This window comes from Onychostoma macrolepis, chromosome 24 (genome assembly GCF_012432095.1).
Source record: "Onychostoma macrolepis isolate SWU-2019 chromosome 24, ASM1243209v1, whole genome shotgun sequence".
Classification (NCBI taxonomy): Eukaryota; Metazoa; Chordata; class Actinopteri; order Cypriniformes; family Cyprinidae; genus Onychostoma; species Onychostoma macrolepis.
This window is the reverse complement of record NC_081178.1, coordinates 20,052,787-20,072,136: the sequence shown is the minus strand read 5'-3', so window position 1 is coordinate 20,072,136 and position 19,350 is coordinate 20,052,787. Positions and strand designations below refer to the sequence as shown.

General features: G+C 36.2%; 1 protein-coding gene across 5 annotated transcripts; it reads left to right on the top strand.

Annotated features, from left to right (window-relative positions):
• The first annotated feature begins 171 nt into the window (after positions 1 to 171).
• zgc:101569 (uncharacterized protein LOC449822 homolog) lies at positions 172 to 16,248 on the top strand. Of its 5 annotated transcripts, none has more exons than XM_058765148.1 (6): positions 172 to 335; positions 1,535 to 1,699; positions 3,863 to 3,960; positions 4,774 to 4,918; positions 15,000 to 15,149; positions 15,707 to 16,248. In XM_058765148.1, exons 1-6 carry the CDS (start codon positions 242 to 244, stop codon positions 15,940 to 15,942), a joined length of 888 nt encoding a protein of 295 aa, XP_058621131.1. In that variant the 5' UTR covers positions 172 to 241; the 3' UTR covers positions 15,943 to 16,248. The 5 variants fall into 5 exon arrangements, with proteins under 5 accessions (XP_058621131.1, XP_058621129.1, XP_058621130.1 ...); XM_058765146.1 differs by lacking the exon at positions 172 to 335 and adding an exon at positions 403 to 660 and having other exon boundaries at positions 1,529 to 1,699; XM_058765147.1 differs by lacking the exon at positions 172 to 335 and adding an exon at positions 405 to 660.
• Positions 16,249 to 19,350: the final 3,102 nt, after the last annotated feature.

The following is a 19,350-nucleotide window of genomic DNA, read 5'->3' as shown; positions in this document are numbered from 1 at the left end:
AATCATTATTAAAATTCATTTTGAATGTGTTAAAATTGCGTTTATTTTTGTGTTTCTGTGTTTAAAGGGTATCACAAAACATGTTTCATATTTCACTTTTAAACCCATAGAAAATACAAGATAATATATTTTGTGTAAAAAAATTTTTTTTTTCTAATGGTAGATTTCAGATTTGGTTAAAATATTTGGTTCAGCCAGGCAGATATATTTGTAAACAGAATGTTTCGCTAATTTGTAGTCTATGTATTTTTGGTTATATAGGGAAGAAGTGGAATTCTATTTGGATCCAATGCGAGGTCTGTTTACCGTTTGGAAACATTTGCTGTCATTTCTTGGTAAGGCTTGACACTGAATTTGAGGGTGAGCTGTAAGTTTGTAAGTATCGTTTTCTGGGTGACTTTTACTTTGGTATTCCGAACTATTAATTGTTATGGCGACGTGAAACAGTGAAGTTTGACAAAATCTGCCACTATAAACTAAGCAAAACAACAGATTAAAAGCACATTAATCATTTCCCCTAAATTATGGCTTTAACTTTAGGGAGACTGTCAGTTAATAATGGCTTTAGGAGGTCAATTCACCACATGACTTTAAACTCGATGAAAGGACAAAGATTTTACAGCACCATTTCAAAAGAAGAAAGAAAAAGCGCTGACCCAGGTAAAGTTAACCGAGGTTCCGGTTTTTGTCAGTAGAGGTCAGCATAAACTTGAAAGATTACTCTCTCTCTCTCTCTTTCTCTCTATTTTTTATTATTATTATTATTATTTTTTTCTTTTCTGCTTTGAAACAATCTATATTTTCTAAATAAATAAATAAAATTGACTTAACTTGTCCGGGTTCCAGGCGCAGTAAGTTTATAGTCTCCCTCTGTAGGAGGGGGCTCTGATATACTAACTACTGCTGGCCAATCAGCTGTGACTCAGTGAACTGTATGTGTGAGTGGACTTCAGAAACAGTACAATGGGTGAATAGCGTTCCATCGTAGTTTATTTTCGACAGAAATCCAGTTTTACACATAATGTCACGATTACACGATTACATTGTGTGTATGTGATTAGCAGACCAGAATCATTACGACCTTGCTCTGTTATAAGTATATTAGTAACAGATCTAGGCTATAAAAATATTTAGCGAGTACAATTCTTAAAACTAAATTCAAATGTGCACACTTTTTTTTTTTTTTTTAAATGGTGTGAATGTCACTGCATTATATAAATATCTAAGCAAATATGATTCATTTTAAAGAAAATTGGCACAAGCACTTTTCAAGCAAAGCATTTCACAAAAGAATAGTTTGTTAGTTCTAAAAATGATAAAATCATAGATTTTTGAAATAACTTAAATTCTATGTATTGCTTTATCTAATTGGAATGACGTGTCTTAAATTTATGTCACTGTATGACACATATGCTGCATATACTGTACTTATTTGACATATTTTATTGTTTTAAAGTTTATCCGTTGTATCATACCTGCCAACAGATTATGTTGAATGTTCATGCATTTCCTTCTGTGATTGTGGAAGGTGCAGGTGGGACAGTGATTTCTGAGAGGAGGGGTACGGTGATGGTTATTGGGATTAACCGTCCTGAAGCACGTAATGCAGTAAATCAAGAGGCTGCTCAGAGACTGACTGAGGAGCTGTCAGCCTTTGACCAGGACAACAGCCTTAATGTGGCAGTGCTTTATGGAGTCGGTAAGTTCACTTACACACTACTATTGATGTGAACTTTGGTGCACTCTGATGGTTAGTGAAAAGAATAAATATGTTATCTGATTGAGCGGTAAAGCAAAGAAATAGTTTATACATGCACTTTTCCCTGATTTCCCATCCTCCCACCCACTGTTAAAATCTTTGGCTAAGTGGGCAGCGCATGGCTGCAAGAGTCCTGTGTTATGTCAAAGCCTGTGATGACAATATTACCACACTGAAAACAATTATCCTAGGCCATCAAATTGCACACCCTCAATAGAAATAATTTGTTCAACCTGGATCAGCCATCTCTGCTCAAATTTCCTAAATCACCTTTATCACAAGTCAAATGAGAGGCGTTGCTCTCTCGCACACTCTAAACCTGGAGCCCAGCCAGAGGACTGTCTGCAGGTGAACTGAACACAGTAGATAACATTACATAGACAGCAACATAAAGAATGTGTGATGACAGTAATTGCTTGAGCTTTGAAGAGGTGAATGAGTGCAAGAGGTAATGATGGCCACACAAGAACTCCTTATTTCACCAAAACACAGGTTCAGGTCTGTGTTAACATCTACCATATCTTAGACATTTAAAGGGACATTAAAATGCAATTGAGCACATGCAATGTCACTTACTGGTCTAGATTTTACTAGTCCATTAGGAAGCCATTATGAAAATTGTGTCCATGTTCACATTACAGCTAAATTATGAATAATTGCTGTTTTATTGCTTAGTTGTATCAAGCTGTGATATGTTAAAGTACACTGAAGGACTGTTTTAACTGGTGAATTTTCTCTGAAATAAATTATAATTTGAAAATTTAAAATAACTCTTGTAATTAGCATGGATTCCCTCGTGAAAAGAAGTGTGCTTAATTGTGGTAAATGGACATTGGTAGTGTACTTCAAAGTATCTAAAAAAAACCTGTATAGAATAATATCAATTTTGATATAATAAAATAAAAGAACACTTACGTGTATTTAAAAAAGGAACACTTTAATGACTGTTTTTTACACACTTAAGTACACAAAAGTGCACTTTTTAAAAACGGCAAATTAAAAGTTCTAATTTAAAGTGAACTTTAAATAATTGTTGTGTTTTAAAGAAGTGCACTTATTTTGATTTCGACTAATATGCCCAAGCACATGTATGATTTGTAACTGTAGCGAGTTATTTAACAATATATATATATATATACCACTTTATGTCTTTGTTGCAGTATAATTACACAAATATAATTAAACATATTTACTTACTATACATTTAAGGGCTGGTTTAGTATTAATTACTTGTGATTATGAATAATTTATTACCATAGTAAATACATGTAACATATTTAACAATGAAACATTAAAATAAAGTGGTACCTAAAAGTTAATAGCCTATACTTTTAATTTATTAAATTGCAACTTCATCATTATAAATTAAAACGCATAACATTTTAGTATATAATTATCATTAGAAATGAAATCTTCAGAAATTATTCTTATATGCTGCTCCCCATTGACTTCCATTTAGCATTTTCTTTTTTTTTTCTTTTTTTTTTTCATAATATGGAAGTTAATGGGGAGCAGCAACTGTTTGGTTCCCACATTCTTCAAATATTTTTTTTTATGTTCAACAGAAGAAAGAAACTCATAAAGGTTTAGAACAACTTGAGGGTCAGTAAATGATGACATAATTTCCATTTTTTTTTTTTTTTGTTCAATGTTTTTTTTTATTTGCTTTCACATTATACAGATTAGAAAAACACAAATAACTACCCCCTTTTAATTGAATGTATAACAACTGGATTAGAAGTCAAGCTAGAGATGGGCTGTGCAAATGGTAGTCTAGAACACAATGAGGCTGCCAGTGAGGTGGGCCCAAATAATTTCCATGATTTTAAGTCCTAATTAAGTGGGCCAAAAACAAACAAACAAACAAACAAAACCCTCTGAAGTTCAGCATTTTGGTATTATTTATTATTTTTTAAATTGCAATTAATATGCAATTAATTGTCCGAAAACAGTACTTTAAGTTTGCACTTAAATAAGAATAAAGTATATTCTTTTAAAGAATATTATATCCGTAACAAGTACTCTTTTTAAAAGTAAGCTAAAGTGGACTTCTTTTTCACAAGGGTTTCCTTGTCAGTTAAATAATCAAGTTGTTTGTTTCAGGAGGGAATTTCTGTGCTGGTTTTGATCTGAAGGAGTTGGCCCAGAACTCTGGTTCTCTCAAACTGGAGCAAGATGTCTGCTGTGGTCCTGGTCCCATGGTATGGAGTGGTCCTTCTTAGATGCAGTATTGCATAGTAATACTAGAGGAGTCATTTAATACATTACCTTTAAGTCTGCTATAATATTGTAACCAATAAATGTTTCTTGCGCCAAAAAGTTTTCGTTACCATTTTCCACAATTTCTATGACTCTTAATGTATTAACAGTCACATTAACAGCCATTAATTAAAATTAAAATGTCTACCAAAATGTTCATAATGAAACAAACATTGCAGTCATTGCAACAGATCACCCCCCTCCCCCCCTCATTTGCTTTGCGAAAAAGGCTGGCCAAACAAAAATTTGCACTTTTGGTCACATGCCCAGAGGCCACTGCTGTTACATAAAACTACGATTTGGTGGTACTCATGACTATTTTGCTTAGAGAGAGTGAATAATAGAGAGGAATCCAGACCCAGCTCCCTTGTCTCTGTCTCTTGTATGTTTACACCGAACATTTCTCTTGCTGTGAACAGGCCTTCAGACTTAAACAAGATTTTTTGGCTACTGTTCCTTTAAAGACTTTTATTTGTAAATGAGCTTTGTTGTTATTGATCATCTTCTTCACATGTGAAATGAGTACCACATGTACCACATAAGCGACAGAGACCATCGGCAACTACCAATAGTAGAGCAAACTGTGAAGCTCATCTGCTCTATACAGTTGGATGATAGACCCACTGGTAACAGCAACTTGCAATTATTAAGTCACTTTCAGTGTACGTGCTCTTCATAATTGACATCTTCATAATCTGATATCTATAGTTCACAGGGTAGAACGGAAATATACTGATGTGTGATTTTGGTTGTAGGGTCCGTCTCGTATGAGGCTCTCAAAACCCTTGATCGCAGCAGTCAGTGGGTACGCTGTGGCTGGGGGTCTGGAGCTGGCCCTGCTGGCTGACCTGAGGGTGGTCGAGGAGAGCTCCATCATGGGCGTTTTCTGTCGCAGATTTGGTAGGTATGGTTTTCTCATTTATTGTACTTTGATGTTAATTTGTTTAAGGTTGAGGTAGGAGTAGCATTGGACAGCATTGCTTTGTTTGTTCATACCTACAACTCTGGACCTGGGTTGGAGGAATGGGTTTGTGGTTGGGAGATGGTTCTTCTGAAAAACAAGGGATCTTGCAGAAAATCCCAAAATAAAATCCTACACGAAAATCCTGATATTAGAATAGAACTACTTGTTGTTTGGTTGTTTTGAAACAACACCGATATCTATGGTAACACTTAAAATGGTAAAATGACCATAAATACTACACTGTAAAAAAAAAAAAGTTGAGCCAACTTAAAATTTTAAGGCAACCAGCTTCAGCAGATTTTTGAGTTTGCTCAACTTATTTTTGTGGGAGATTCTCACATTTTTGTTGTATAAACTTAAAATGACAAGTTGAGAAAACTCAAAAATCTGCTGAAGCTGGTTGCCTTAAAATTTTAAGTTGGCTCAACTTTTTTTTTTATAGTGTACAATTTAAATAACTTCACAGTAATGATAATTACAATTTTTGACAACAAAAATTGTTTTATAAAATCATTGGATCTGACAGTAATGTTGCAACACAACTGTTTTTATTACTATTGCTTTGTCTGTTTTTACAGATCGTTTAATATGTACTGCGTATTTATGCGACCTAAATCACAGCAGCGTCCATCTATGAGGAATGTTGCTGTCAAACATACACAACTGTTAGCCAGTCATAGCAGTGGGCGTTTACTTCCGAGTCTACAATCCACCACGCCTAGTCAAACAGAGCGTTCTGATGAGGGGGGTTAAAAACAGAACAGAAAATAGCCTATTACTTCTAAACTATGATGTTTTTTGATGTAAAAATCTTGATAACATTATAAATGGACCTCAGAGAACAGTACAAAATAAAACAAAAAACAAAGTCAGTTCATGACCACTTTAAAAGTATCAGAGCTGCTGCCAGAAATAGCCAGGTGGCAGTGCCTTCCCAAGAGACATATGGATGCTTACACACATACTTGTACACAGGTCACACGTAAGATTTGTCAAGCATGAGGGAAACAAATGGAACAATAAAAATCCTCTGAAATTTTCACTTAGATTAGTTTGCTCAAGCATGTTGCCAAATAATGTGTACCTTCAGCATACTTTGTCTATGCCAAAAAATGTGAGAATATATGTTTCCAATGGGTTTTAAAAATGTTCTTTGCTTTAGAAAACATAGAAACATACAGTTTCAATTTTAATTTTTAATTTTTAATTTAGTTACGCTAGTTTTGCATTTAAATTAGTGCTGGGCAACGATTAATCGCGATTAATCGCATCCAAAATAAAAGTTTTTGTGTACATAATATATGTGTGTGTATTGTGTGTATTTATTATGTATATATGAATACACACCCATGTATGTATATATTTAAGAAAAATGTGTTATGATTATATATTAAATATATTTATATATCATATAAATTATATTAATAAATATATACATGTAAATACATGTAAATCTTTTCAAAATATATACTGTATGTGTGTGTCTTTATATACACATAATAAATATACACAGTACACACAGATATATTATATAAACAAAAACTTTTATTTTGGATGCGATTAATCGCGATTAATCGTTGCCCAGCACTAATTTAAATACAACTTGATTTTTGGTAATCAAGATCAAGTTTTCCAGCTGGGTGAGCAATTCATAGACAGCTTTTCCTGCACATGAAATTACCCACATGCCAATAAACCAATGAGAACTTGGAGCAGTAATGATGATTCATAGCAGTTGAGTGTTGGTGCCAAAGCTGCTGTGGATACACTCACCCAAATCCCTCTGTAACTGGCACATATTTGCAGAAATTTGTCATTTGGCAAATAAATAATTTACAGACAGTTACATATGTAACATTTCATTATGTAAGTTTGTTACACCTCAACCGATAATGGAATTTAGGTTACACTTTATTTTTAAGGTGTCCTTGTTACAGTGTAATTATATATTTAAGTACTGAGTAATATTTATTAACTACATGTACTTACTATATGGTTAGGGTTAGGATTAGGGTTCAGTTTAGGGTTACATGCATGCAATTATGCATAATTACGTGTCATTATAATAGTAAGTACCGTAACGTGTAACGAGGAAACCTTAAAATAAAATGTTACCGGAATTTATAACATTGTTAATATTTATGAGCCAATCCCTGAGCTCATTCTCTCAAATGGCTTGGGTATGCAGAACATTCACAGTTTATATGGACTGCACACCATATTTATGTACCATGATATTACCTTATTGTACAGTGGCACTTGCAGGATTCTATAAATGGTTGTATTATGAGTAATAAAATAAAGCAAAGTAAAAAGTAAATTCAATCCTGCAATGCTAAACTATTGTGCACAGGCTTTGCAGTACATAGAAAGAGAAGAGAAATTTGATGCAGTTTCATTCTGCATGTACTAGTTTCTCTATGCTACAAATATGACCACAGTGTGTATAAATATGCCAGCAGTGCTATAATTTACTGCCAGGAACTGATTTTTCCAGCTGCTCGTTTAAAACATAGAGCCATCATCATGACCCTCTCTTTCATTAAACCAAGCATCCGGGCATTGCCCGCATGTTCCTGTGAACCCGTTCCTCAGACTGTCTGCCTCTACTGTACTCGAGCCACCCAGGAAGACATGACGCCTGCTGTCTTCAAGTCTTTACCGGTGCTCTACAGTAATGATTAGTTGAATTTTTTGTGCAATGAAAAATTTTTGGTGCTTGCTAAGACAATTGTTTGCATTCGTATTGTTCTTATTTAAGAATTTGATCAAACCTATAACCCTTAAAAATGTGGCATGTAAACTTTACCTGCGCTACTTATGAGGTAGGAACAATACCTCAAATCATGTGTTTTGGTGAGTTGAGGTAAGCAATTACTTTTCTTTTTAGACTTATAATTCTCATGGATGACAAAATGGGTGAAAATCCCATATATTTACTAACAAGGAGAAACCTGAGCCATATAGAGAGCAGAATATATAGTATTGGGAGGTGGACTCTTTTGAATTTGACCATTAAGTTACCACCTACAACAACCCAGAAACTGCATAGTAACATTCTAAAAAAAACCTCAAAGCAGCTTAGTAACCACATAGCAAGTCCCTGTAACAACGCACAACACCACAGCAATGACGTGCCAGAATTACTGCAATCATGAGATTCTGACTTTCAAAAAGCATTCAGATCCTTGTAGAATTTGTAATTACAACTCTGACATTACAACATTAGAGTTTGATATATCACTTTGCCAAATTATTTAAACATTTCTTACAGTATATAACAGCAAATGTGGCAAAACCCACAAATACAATGACCAAGTAAACAATGACAATAAACAAGATAAAAATGACAAACACATTCCACTATTTTCCCACTAAATTACAATTTATTTTCTAATGAAAGCATGCTTTCTCTTCCCCCACCCCTCTCTCTCTCTCTCTGGTTTTGGAATTAGCAACTGGCTTGGGGTGAGACGTGTAAGAAAATAGTTCATAAACAAAAGAACATTTTAATGACAAAAACTGAACTTGAACTGCTTACACTTTACATAATAGGCCTATTGGTGGCACTTTGGTCTTCTTTTAACTAACTATCAAATCAAATACAATTGCCATGCCACTCTCATGCCACACATCATGTTCTTACACAGTGAAAAATACATTGCGGAGCAAAGAGGATACTGACAACATGCCGACAGACAAGACAGAGCAGGCTAACAAATTTTTTAATTTTTGGAGAAATTCAAATATTAAATAACGTATCGTGGCTCTTTAATGTGTCGCAACAGATCACTGTAGTGCCACAGTTCAAGCAGCATGTGAACCAATCATCTTTTCATATTTACTTAAAGCACAAAATAAACATGAATGAGCATCAGAAGGTATTTTATTTCAACTTCTGAAAGGCATAAGTACACACCAATTTTCAAGTTTAAATCCACTGAAGTTAATCTACTTTCCTGTCTGACTTGTTTGTTGGACAAAATGGTGGATTCGGCATTATGATTGGTCAGATCGCCTGTCAATCATGCTCCCTGTGAAGGATCAATCATCTTCCGTTTTTGCCTTTTCACATACAAAAACAAAAACCCCTGAAAACATGTATAGTTTTCAACTGATTCATGAATAAGACCGGGAAGATACTTCTCCAGTTGACATTGTCCAATTAAATTTGAGCTTGTTTAAATGCTGGAATACACTACATGACTTTTAAAATCTGAACAGATTTTTAAAACACTAGGAATCATACACTTACTGACTTTGTAAATAATCACAAAGAAAAAGAGCCATCATACACTTAATGGCTGAATCGACTTAATGCCGTTCCAATGACAATAAACAAGATAAAATGACAAACACATTCCACTATTTTCCCACTAAATTACAATTTATTTTCTAATGAAAGCATGCTTTCTCTTCCCCACCCTCTCTCTCTCTCTCTGGTTTTGGAATTAGCAACTGGCTTGGGGTGAGACGTGTAAGAAAATAGTTCATAAACAAAAGAACATTTTAATGACAAAAACTGAACTTGAACTGCTTACACTTTACATAATAGGCCTATTGGTGGCACTTTGGTCTTCTTTTAACTAACTATCAAATCAAATACAATTGCCATGCCACTCTCATGCCACACATCATGTTCTTACACAGTGAAAAATACATTGCGGAGCAAAGAGGATACTGACAACATGCCGACAGACAAGACAGAGCAGGCTAACAAATTTTTTAATTTTTGGAGAAATTCAAATATTAAATAACGTATCGTGGCTCTTTAATGTGTCGCAACAGATCACTGTAGTGCCACAGTTCAAGCAGCATGTGAACCAATCATCTTTTCATATTTACTTAAAGCACAAAATAAACATGAATGAGCATCAGAAGGTATTTTATTTCAACTTCTGAAAGGCATAAGTACACACCAATTTTCAAGTTTAAATCCACTGAAGTTAATCTACTTTCCTGTCTGACTTGTTTGTTGGACAAAATGGTGGATTCGGCATTATGATTGGTCAGATCGCCTGTCAATCATGCTCCCTGTGAAGGATCAATCATCTTCCGTTTTTGCCTTTTCACATACAAAAACAAAACCCCTGAAAACATGTATAGTTTTCAACTGATTCATGAATAAGACCGGGAAGATACTTCTCCAGTTGACATTGTCCAATTAAATTTGAGCTTGTTTAAATGCTGGAATACACTACATGACTTTTAAAATCTGAACAGATTTTTAAAACACTAGGAATCATACACTTACTGACTTTGTAAATAATCACAAAGAAAAAGAGCCATCATACACTTAATGGCTGAATCGACTTAATGCCGTTCCAATCACAAAAAAACTGCTAGGAGATGCATGACAATTGAAAACAATTCTAAAATCTACTGAAAATATCAAACCTGTTTGATGTCTTCTTACTAGATAGATTCATAGTCTGAAGCTGTGACCATCATACACTATACTAATTTTCTGTCTATTAACTCAAATCTACTGACTGGTTTTAATTTTCTACAACTAGCGTCAACTTCTCCAGACTGTAAATCGGGGTAAAATCAGGGCAAAAGTCATGTATTTCAGCCTTAAGACACACACAATCTATAGCAATGCAATGGCAATGGCACCTCAGACTATAAGTAAAAATAAACAGGTATTCTCAGAGTTTTGAGCCGTTTGTTACAGATTTTGAACCATAATAATTATAATTCAAAAGCATTTTATATTATTAACCACAATATTATTGTTGATAATTGCTAAGAGAGGGGCACTTTTGGTTAATTTGGGAAAAAGGGCAGGGGTTTGAGCCCCAAAGCACCCCCCGCTGCACATGCCTGCAGATCTGAACAATGTCTTGATGTGTGGTAACTATGATGTAAGTGGAATAATTGGCCCATCGTCAGTTATACCTTTCATATTTCTGTTTAATAATTCCTATAATTAATCTGAAAATAATCAACAAGAACAGCTCAAAGTCTGGCTTGTCAGCAAGTAACACACCTTATCATCATTATAAACATTTATAACAGCTTAGCAAATGCATAGAAACATGCAACTGCTTAGAAGCATTTTAAAAACCACTCAGAACAGTTAAGTAACCATGTAGCAACCACCCACAACAGCCTAACAACCGCACAGCAACATGCTATACACCACTCAGGACATCTTGGTTATGTAGCATAGATATGTAGCAAATCCCTGGCAACCACCCACAATACTCTATAAACCGCATAACAACTTGCTCAAACATACTCAGAACAGCTTAGTAACCTCTAACTTTTTTTTTAAGAAACTTGTATTTATTTCTGAAATCATGAACAAATCCAATAGCTTGCATGATATGATATCTATAGTCACATTACAGTTCTGATTGGAATATCTAACATGTAACCATTCCTACCAAAATTTTATGTTTTGTTTTTGCCGCACATTGGTTCCTGTGGCCATTCTGCTATGATTGAGTTTAAATGAGAACTATTATTTGGAGACTTTTTCTCCCAGAACAAGGCTAAGCGCTCTGACACTACCCACTTATTTCCTCTGGATTTTCCTCACTCTCTCCTGTACTTACCCACAGTGCACAGCAGGCCCTTAAACACCATTCATCTCACATACTAGATGTCTTGGCCACCATCAGTGGAAAGGGTTTATTTTAAGATCCTGCTTGTAGGTTTTATTTTACCTAATCTTGTTTTGGCAAGTGAATTTTAGGGCTGTATATGGGAGACCTATGGGAACAGCCTAGGGGAATCCCTCGTGGTGAGAGACGAAGAAACAGAGATGAGAAAGAGACGCGAATGGGGGAGGTAACCCTGGAAAAGGAAAATATGCTACCAAAATCTCTCTGATGTGGCCAAATACTTCCTGTTTTGTCTTCAGATACTACATTGAGCCACCAAACTGAAAGAAACAGCCCTGAAAAGAATGTGAACAAGCCATTAAATGATTCAGCTAGTGCAGTTACACAGTAAAATCCAAGGGTACGTAGTCTTTAGCACATTGGCCCTATTTACTTTTTTAATACACCTTCCTGCTCTTATTGTGCACAATTCATCAGTGTGTTATACCAAAGAAAAAAGCCTTTATAAACTTTAAATTTGCCGCATTTATTAAAACTACTCTCCTTTTTGGCTGACATCATTTATAGCTATTTTGGCTTTTCAGGTAATTTGACAAAGTTTTACCATTGGGATACATCAAAACGTCCTGACCCGACCTTTAGCCTCAACATCCAAGTCAAAAAGTGGGTTCCGACAGTGTCTGGATGGGAACTTCACATTCAGGTCTGATTCCATTCTGCTATGGAACGCCCACTTTTCATTGTTTTCTCATCAAATATTCTGTTTCACTTGGATAGTTTGTTCCCGGCTCAAATGAAATGCAGTACATTTATCAGAGACCAGAAGATCTGTGAAATCTGAGTTTATCATTTTTAAGAGGCCCTAACTGCACACGTTGTATCTAATCCAACAGCCCAGGTGGTCAAAGCCAGTTGTTCTGAATGCAGTTTCCATTCGTCCACCTCAGCCACCGGAGTGGCTGCCAACAACTGAAATGACTCGACCTTTCTCCGATTTTACAGACATTCTCTTTCAACCTTCAGATCCTTCCTTGGCATATGATGCTTGGACTCAGGGATGCAGATTTCATCAAATACATTGACGGATTTGAGTTGTCTTAAGAATGGAAGGCTTCTCTTAATGCATTCATTTGTTTTAAGTGAACAGCTTAAACTGAAATGAACTGAATCTCAAGGTTATAATTCATATGCGACAGGTTTTGTATCATGGTAATGTTGGTTCTGATTTCACAGACTTGTAGATCACATCTTATAGCTTCTCATTTAGCTGTTTTTGCATTTATGTAATTGTAGTCATGTGTGCGTTTAAAGGTTTTTTCCTGAGCTCTAGTGTGGTAGTGCAGGTGTAACACTGCATTACCCCAACACCATTGTGTGTGCAAGCTTGTGTCGTAGGCTTTGTTGGTACTTTGATGTTCTGTGGATACCAGTATCACCAGCATGAACACGTACAGGAAGACATAAAAGTTCAACCACAGGCTCAGGCTTACACAGACAGATCCATTCATTCAGTCAAACACCTGAGGTGAACTGAAATCACCCAGTTGCTAATGCAGGTCTAGTGACATGGAGTCATTCGGTGATTTCTGTAAAGCCATTGTACCACTTCAATGTCTTCTGTGTGTAAAAGCAAGAGGATTTTGTGCAATAGTCAAGGTCTGGGAATAAAGGTAGTGGATTGATTTGAAGAGATGTATGGACTACTTTATCTAACTCACAGTCACAGCATAGCTATGTTTACGTGCAACCTAATAATCTATAATCATATTGATGGCTCAGTCAGTCAGATAGATTCCAATTGGGAATCACCTACATCAGTCTGACTAACCTCAATCCATCAAGCTGTGTACATAGAACAAGCAGTTCTATGATGGGTGATGGGGATGCCTTTCCCAGGAATCACCCTGGACGGATACATACACAAATATTCACACTCTTACTCACACCTACATTCACCTCTCCTTCACGTCTTTGGATTGTGATAGCACTAATCACTGAGTCACCATGCCGCAATCGATTGAGCTCAGTCTGAATTAAATTTTGATCTGACTGAAACAGGTTACAGTCTTAAATAATATGTTTAATAGGAAAATTTAAACCATTGAATCAGACTACTTTCTCAATCGGAGTAAAAAATACCGGTGCCATGATAGCTTAAATGCTTAGCTTTAAGGTGCATACAACAGAACTTAGAAAATCTAAAATTAGATTGGATTCATTTGGATTGACAAAAAGGAGTGCATGTAAACATAACTGCCAAATATTGCAAAAATGTATCTCTGGGCCAGTACACTTAGAGGTACATGTTTGTACCATATATACCCCTAAAGGCAGCATATATACTCCTCAAGGTATAATATGCACACTATGAGTTTAGAAAAGGTACAACAGTACCTTTGAGGGTTTGGCCACACTGATTCCTAAATGCACATTTTCTTGTATGTCAAAAAATCCCTTGGATTCTTTCAGATGATTTAATTAATATTAGCATTTATGGTTTCTACACTGCCTCTGCTTTTAAGACTTTATATGTCTATCTTCTGAAACAGATGCACCTCATCACATCTGGTGTGTCAGCTGCATGCTTGCAGATGTGTAATAGAGATGGAGGACTGACTTTCTGAACGACAGACTTGAGTAATGGGCTAAAAGAGCAGAGGAAATATGGAAGGATGTGCTCACTGAAAGAACTCCCTCCCACCTCAGTTTAGCCTGCCAGATGTGTAGCTTGTTGAACTGAGAGGACAGATGATTGGTAGCAGATGTATCCACTCATTATCTCTCACCCTCTCAAGCCACTATGAATAGAGCTGCATTATTTCCATAACCCGCTACAGGAGAAAATATAATTTATAGAACGTGGTAGTAATGATGCTAGTTTGAATTGGCAGAGATAGAGAGAGCTCTAAGTGCAGAGGGATTGCTGGTGATTAGACATGTATTCAGGACCCTTTGTGTGTGTGTGTGTGTGTGTGTGTGTGTGTGTGTGTGTGTGTAATACAATGGTCTATGTACATATAAATAATATTAATAATAAAAATTCTATTGGGGTTGCACTCCTACAGTATATTCTGACTGATAAGTATGTGCACATACTGATAAATTTTAATTAATACCTAGATTTCACATTTGTCCTGTAACCAAGCACTGTGACAAATTTGCAAGTCAGTGACAAATTGTGCATTGAAATGGCATAGGTATTCTAACTTTCATGGCATCATAAATGTCTTTACAGTTGTTTTTTATAAATTTAATGCATCCTTGACTAACAAAGTATTATCATTGTTCAAATAAGAAAATCTGACCTCAAACTTTAGGATGTAAAAGTTTGGTAGTATATATCTGTAAAAGATGGTAGTATATATCTGTGTTCATAATTCACCTCCTACCAGTTAATGCTCAGCTCCTCTATGTCTATAAGCCTCTTTCTGTTTGTCTCACACAGGTGTGCCATTGATTGATGGTGGTACGGTGAGATTGCCACAGCTGATTGGTCTCTCGCGAGCTCTAGATCTCATCCTCACAGGCCGACCGGTAAAGGCACAAGAGGCTTTAACATTTGGACTGGCAAACAGAGTGGTGCCTGATGGCCAAGGTACACAAACACTACACCTTAAAACTTGCTTTAGCATGATATGGCAATTGAACATCATAAACCAACTACATTTTACCTATGTTGAAGTAATATCATTAGTTGCTTAGAAAAATATGCTTGATGGTGTTCTGGCTTGTCACATGACTAATCGTAATGTGGAAAGTTTGAATATGCGAAAGCACAAATAAAATTTGAAACACAGTCGCAGCGAGGTTAGATGAGATGAGCTCAAAGCTGTTTAGAGATACTGTTAAAGTAAGCACTTCAGTTCCAAAGTGAAGTCACTCGAGTGGACTTTCCATAGGAGATCTGGACAGAGGCCAGAGCTTTCATGTGCTACACAGAAGGACAAAACGAGTTCATATCAGAAGGAAATGAGTGATGATATGGAGGTCACTTGAGGTCACACATTATGGTCAACTAAAAAAAACTGGTTTAGGAGTGTTTTTTTGCTGAAATTTTGCCTTCTTCTGTCAGAGGTCTGTTATACTTAACTAGGAATGGCCCCATTTTGGCATCTTCACATCTAACTGTCAGTCTGTTTTCGTTTGTTCTAGCACTTCAAGTGGCTCTTGAACTTGCCGAACAGGTCAGCGCATTTCCACAGCTCTGTCTCCGTGCTGACCGTAACTCTGCCTACCACGCCGTCTTTGACTCCTCCTCCTTCACCCAAGCCATGCAGTATGAGTTTGACCATGGCCTGCCAGTCGTAGTAGCTGAAGCAGTCACTGGAGCAACAAAATTCAGCTTAGGTGCTGGGAGAGGTGGGACGTTCTCTAAGAGTAAACTATAAACGGCCAGATGAACGGATGTAAGACAGTGTGTGTAACAAAATAATACTGATTTAACTGTTAATTTTACAGTGTATCACAGGTTAGAATCTATGGACTGTTTTTTGATCCAGTCCAGATCTGGGTCATCTGGTCCAGAATTTGTTGTTCGTATTCTGTAATTGTTATTAAACCAGTATGCTGTGAGAGCTTGATCATTTTAAAACTTGCATATCATGAAGGGATGTGCATTTGCCTCAGATCGAGTTTCCATGATCAGATTTTTTATATTGCTAATCAAATATATTAAAGATCATACTGAAGAAAAATTTTCAGGGGATTTGTCATGTATGTTTGTAAGTACAGTACATGAGTGGTTATTTTGCCGATGCTGTTACAGTATGTACACTTTCACTGATCAGCCACAACATTAAAATCACCTCATGGACTCTGAACGTGTCCTGTAGTATCTGGCACCAAGATATTAGCAGCATATCCTTTAAGTCTTGCACCTTGCAAGGTGAGCCTCCATGGATCCGATTTGTTCATCCAGTACATCCCATAGATGCTCAATTGGATTGAGATCTGGGGAATTTGGAAGCCATGTCAACACCTTGAACAGTTGCAGGTGTTGCAGGTGCATTATCCTGCTGAAAGAGGCCACTGCTATCAGGGAACACCATTGCCATGAAGGGGTGTATGTGGTCTGCAACAATTTTTAGTCAGGTGGTACGTGTCAAAGTAACATCCACATGAATGCTACGGTCCAAAGTTTCCCAGCAGAACATTGCCCAGAGCATTATACTGCTTTTGCCGATGTTCCTTCTTCCCACACTGCATTCTCTTGCCATCTCCAGTAACACACATGCTTCTGGCCATCCATCTGGTCTGAAACGTGATTCATCAGACCAGGCAACTTTATTCCATTGCTCCATGGTCCAGTTCTGTCGCTTACTTGCCCATTATAGGTACTTTCGGAAGTGGAGAGGGATCATCATGGGCACTCTGACCAGTCTGTGGCTATGCAGTCCCATACGCAGTAAATTGTGATGCATGTGCATCAGTGAGCCTTGGGCACTCATGAACTTGACACTGATTCACAAGTTGTCCTTCCTTGCACCACTTTTGATAGGTGCTAATAACCACTGCATACCAGGAACACCCCAAAAGACTTGCCAGTTTGATAATGTCAGTAGTCTAGCTATCATTATTTGGCCAAAGTCATTTTGCTTACCCATTTTTCCTGCTTCAAACTCATTAAATTCAAGGACTGACTGTTCACTTGCTGCCTAATATACTGTAAGATAAATGAAATCACCCTGTAGTAGATCTATACGGGGATGGTAAGATTGACCAATTCGCATCGGTGCATCGGCATAAAAGTTAACTATGTGATGCACTGATTTAAGAAAGTGTGCATCGGGTACAAGTTGGCATTTGTGTCGCGATGCATTGTTTCTAACATATTTGCATCGGTAAAAAGATTTATTTATATATAATTATTAGTAGATGCACTATACTTTTATTATTTAGAAAGTGACCAATAATTTGTGACTAATATTTTATATGTAGATTGATTTATCCTCTCTAAACTGTTTCTCAAGCATGTTCAATCACAACACTACGGAGAACGAGGCTTGTCCTGGGAGTCGCATAGAATATGTGACCCTGGACCACAAAACCAGTCATAAGTGTCAATTTTTCTAAATCAAAAAAATCAAAATACTGAGAAAATCGCCTTTAAAATTGTCCAAATGAAGTTCTTAGCAATGCATATTACTAATCAAAAATGAAGTTTTGATATGTTTACGGTAGGAAATTTACAAAATATCTTCATGGAACATGATCTTTACTTAATGTCCTAATGATTTTTGGCATAAAAGAAAAATCTATAATTTTGATTTATACAATGTATTTTTGGCTTTTGCTATAAATATATCACAGCGAATTTTTTGACTGGTTTTGTGGTCCAGGGTCACATATAGATTAACATGGCTGTCTGTCTGAACCAAAGCAAACTATCTGTACCATATTTAATTGCATAGCATTACCTATTTTTTTCCCATTGCATCGTATTGCATTGAATTGCATTGTGTTGAATCGAATCGAAATTGGATCACACTGCATCATAATAGGGGTGAATCGTATCGCATCACACTGGTAGCTGCTTCATATGTATGGTTAACGTATTATATCGTTGGCTATGCATTGAGATGTGTACTGCATCGGGCTCAGTTGGAGATGCACATCCCTACTATACAGGTGGAGCTGGGGAAATTGGGGGAAGTTCTGAAGTGTGTTGCAACTGTTACAGCAAGCACTAGGTATGTGAATGTTAAGCAGCAGCTCATTGGCTGCACCATGTGAGTAATGAAGTGATTATATCAGACTGAGTTAGAAACTATGGTCTGCGCCATCTAGAGTTTCACGACTGAACTTTGGATGGATCTTTACAGTGCTCAAACCTGCAAACTTGATTACCAACTCTCAAAACTTTGTTCTTTGTTAAAACCTTTATATTTGCAGGAATAGAGGGGTCAAGCAAACATTTAAAAAAACATGCATTGTATTCATATCCTTCTATGGTATATATATATATATATATATATATATATATATATATATATATATATATATATATAAAAGAATGGATATGTGTAAATATATATGTGTGAGTGCATGTGTGTCTTTAAAGTGAGGCTTTATCTAGACAGTATGATGACAGGAAAGTTAGTATGTTAACTGACCCCACACAGACTCACGCACAGGTCATTCATCATACTACTGACAGCCAACTAGCAACTGACCCTTGAAGAATGGATGAGTTCAAACATGAATGCTGCACTTTTGCATTCCTTAATAGTGCTCTTTACTCTCATCCTTTCTGTGATTGGACCCCCTGAAATGATTGTGCCATTTTTTGATAATTTCAAGTTAACCTGTGACAGCCATGTATTTTAAAGTTACCATGAAAATAAACAACTACATTAGCATCTTGCTTTTGCAGATGGTCCAGTGGAATGTCATAATTGGTGAAATGGCATGCTGTACACACATTTTGTCTTATGGCTGTGTGCAAGTGTGTGTTTAACACTTTCGGCTATCAATTGAAATACATTTACAGAGGAATGCTTAGCTTTTATCTCGCTTAACCCACTTATCTTGTCACTGTCTGTTTCCTTTCACTGCTTAAGATTCTTTCTGTCTTCAAGGACTTGTTGACTCAAAAATGTAAATTCTGTTATTTTTTACCCTCATACCCTCATTTACCCCATGGTATTTTTTTTTTCATTCTCTCTGTAAAGAGTCTTAAAATATATCTACATTGCTTTTCCACAAAAGGGCAGTTTATAGTAATCTAAAATGTAAAGGAATAATACAGGTTCATTTGAAACGTTAAAAGTTAAAACAACAACATTTGTGGCATTATG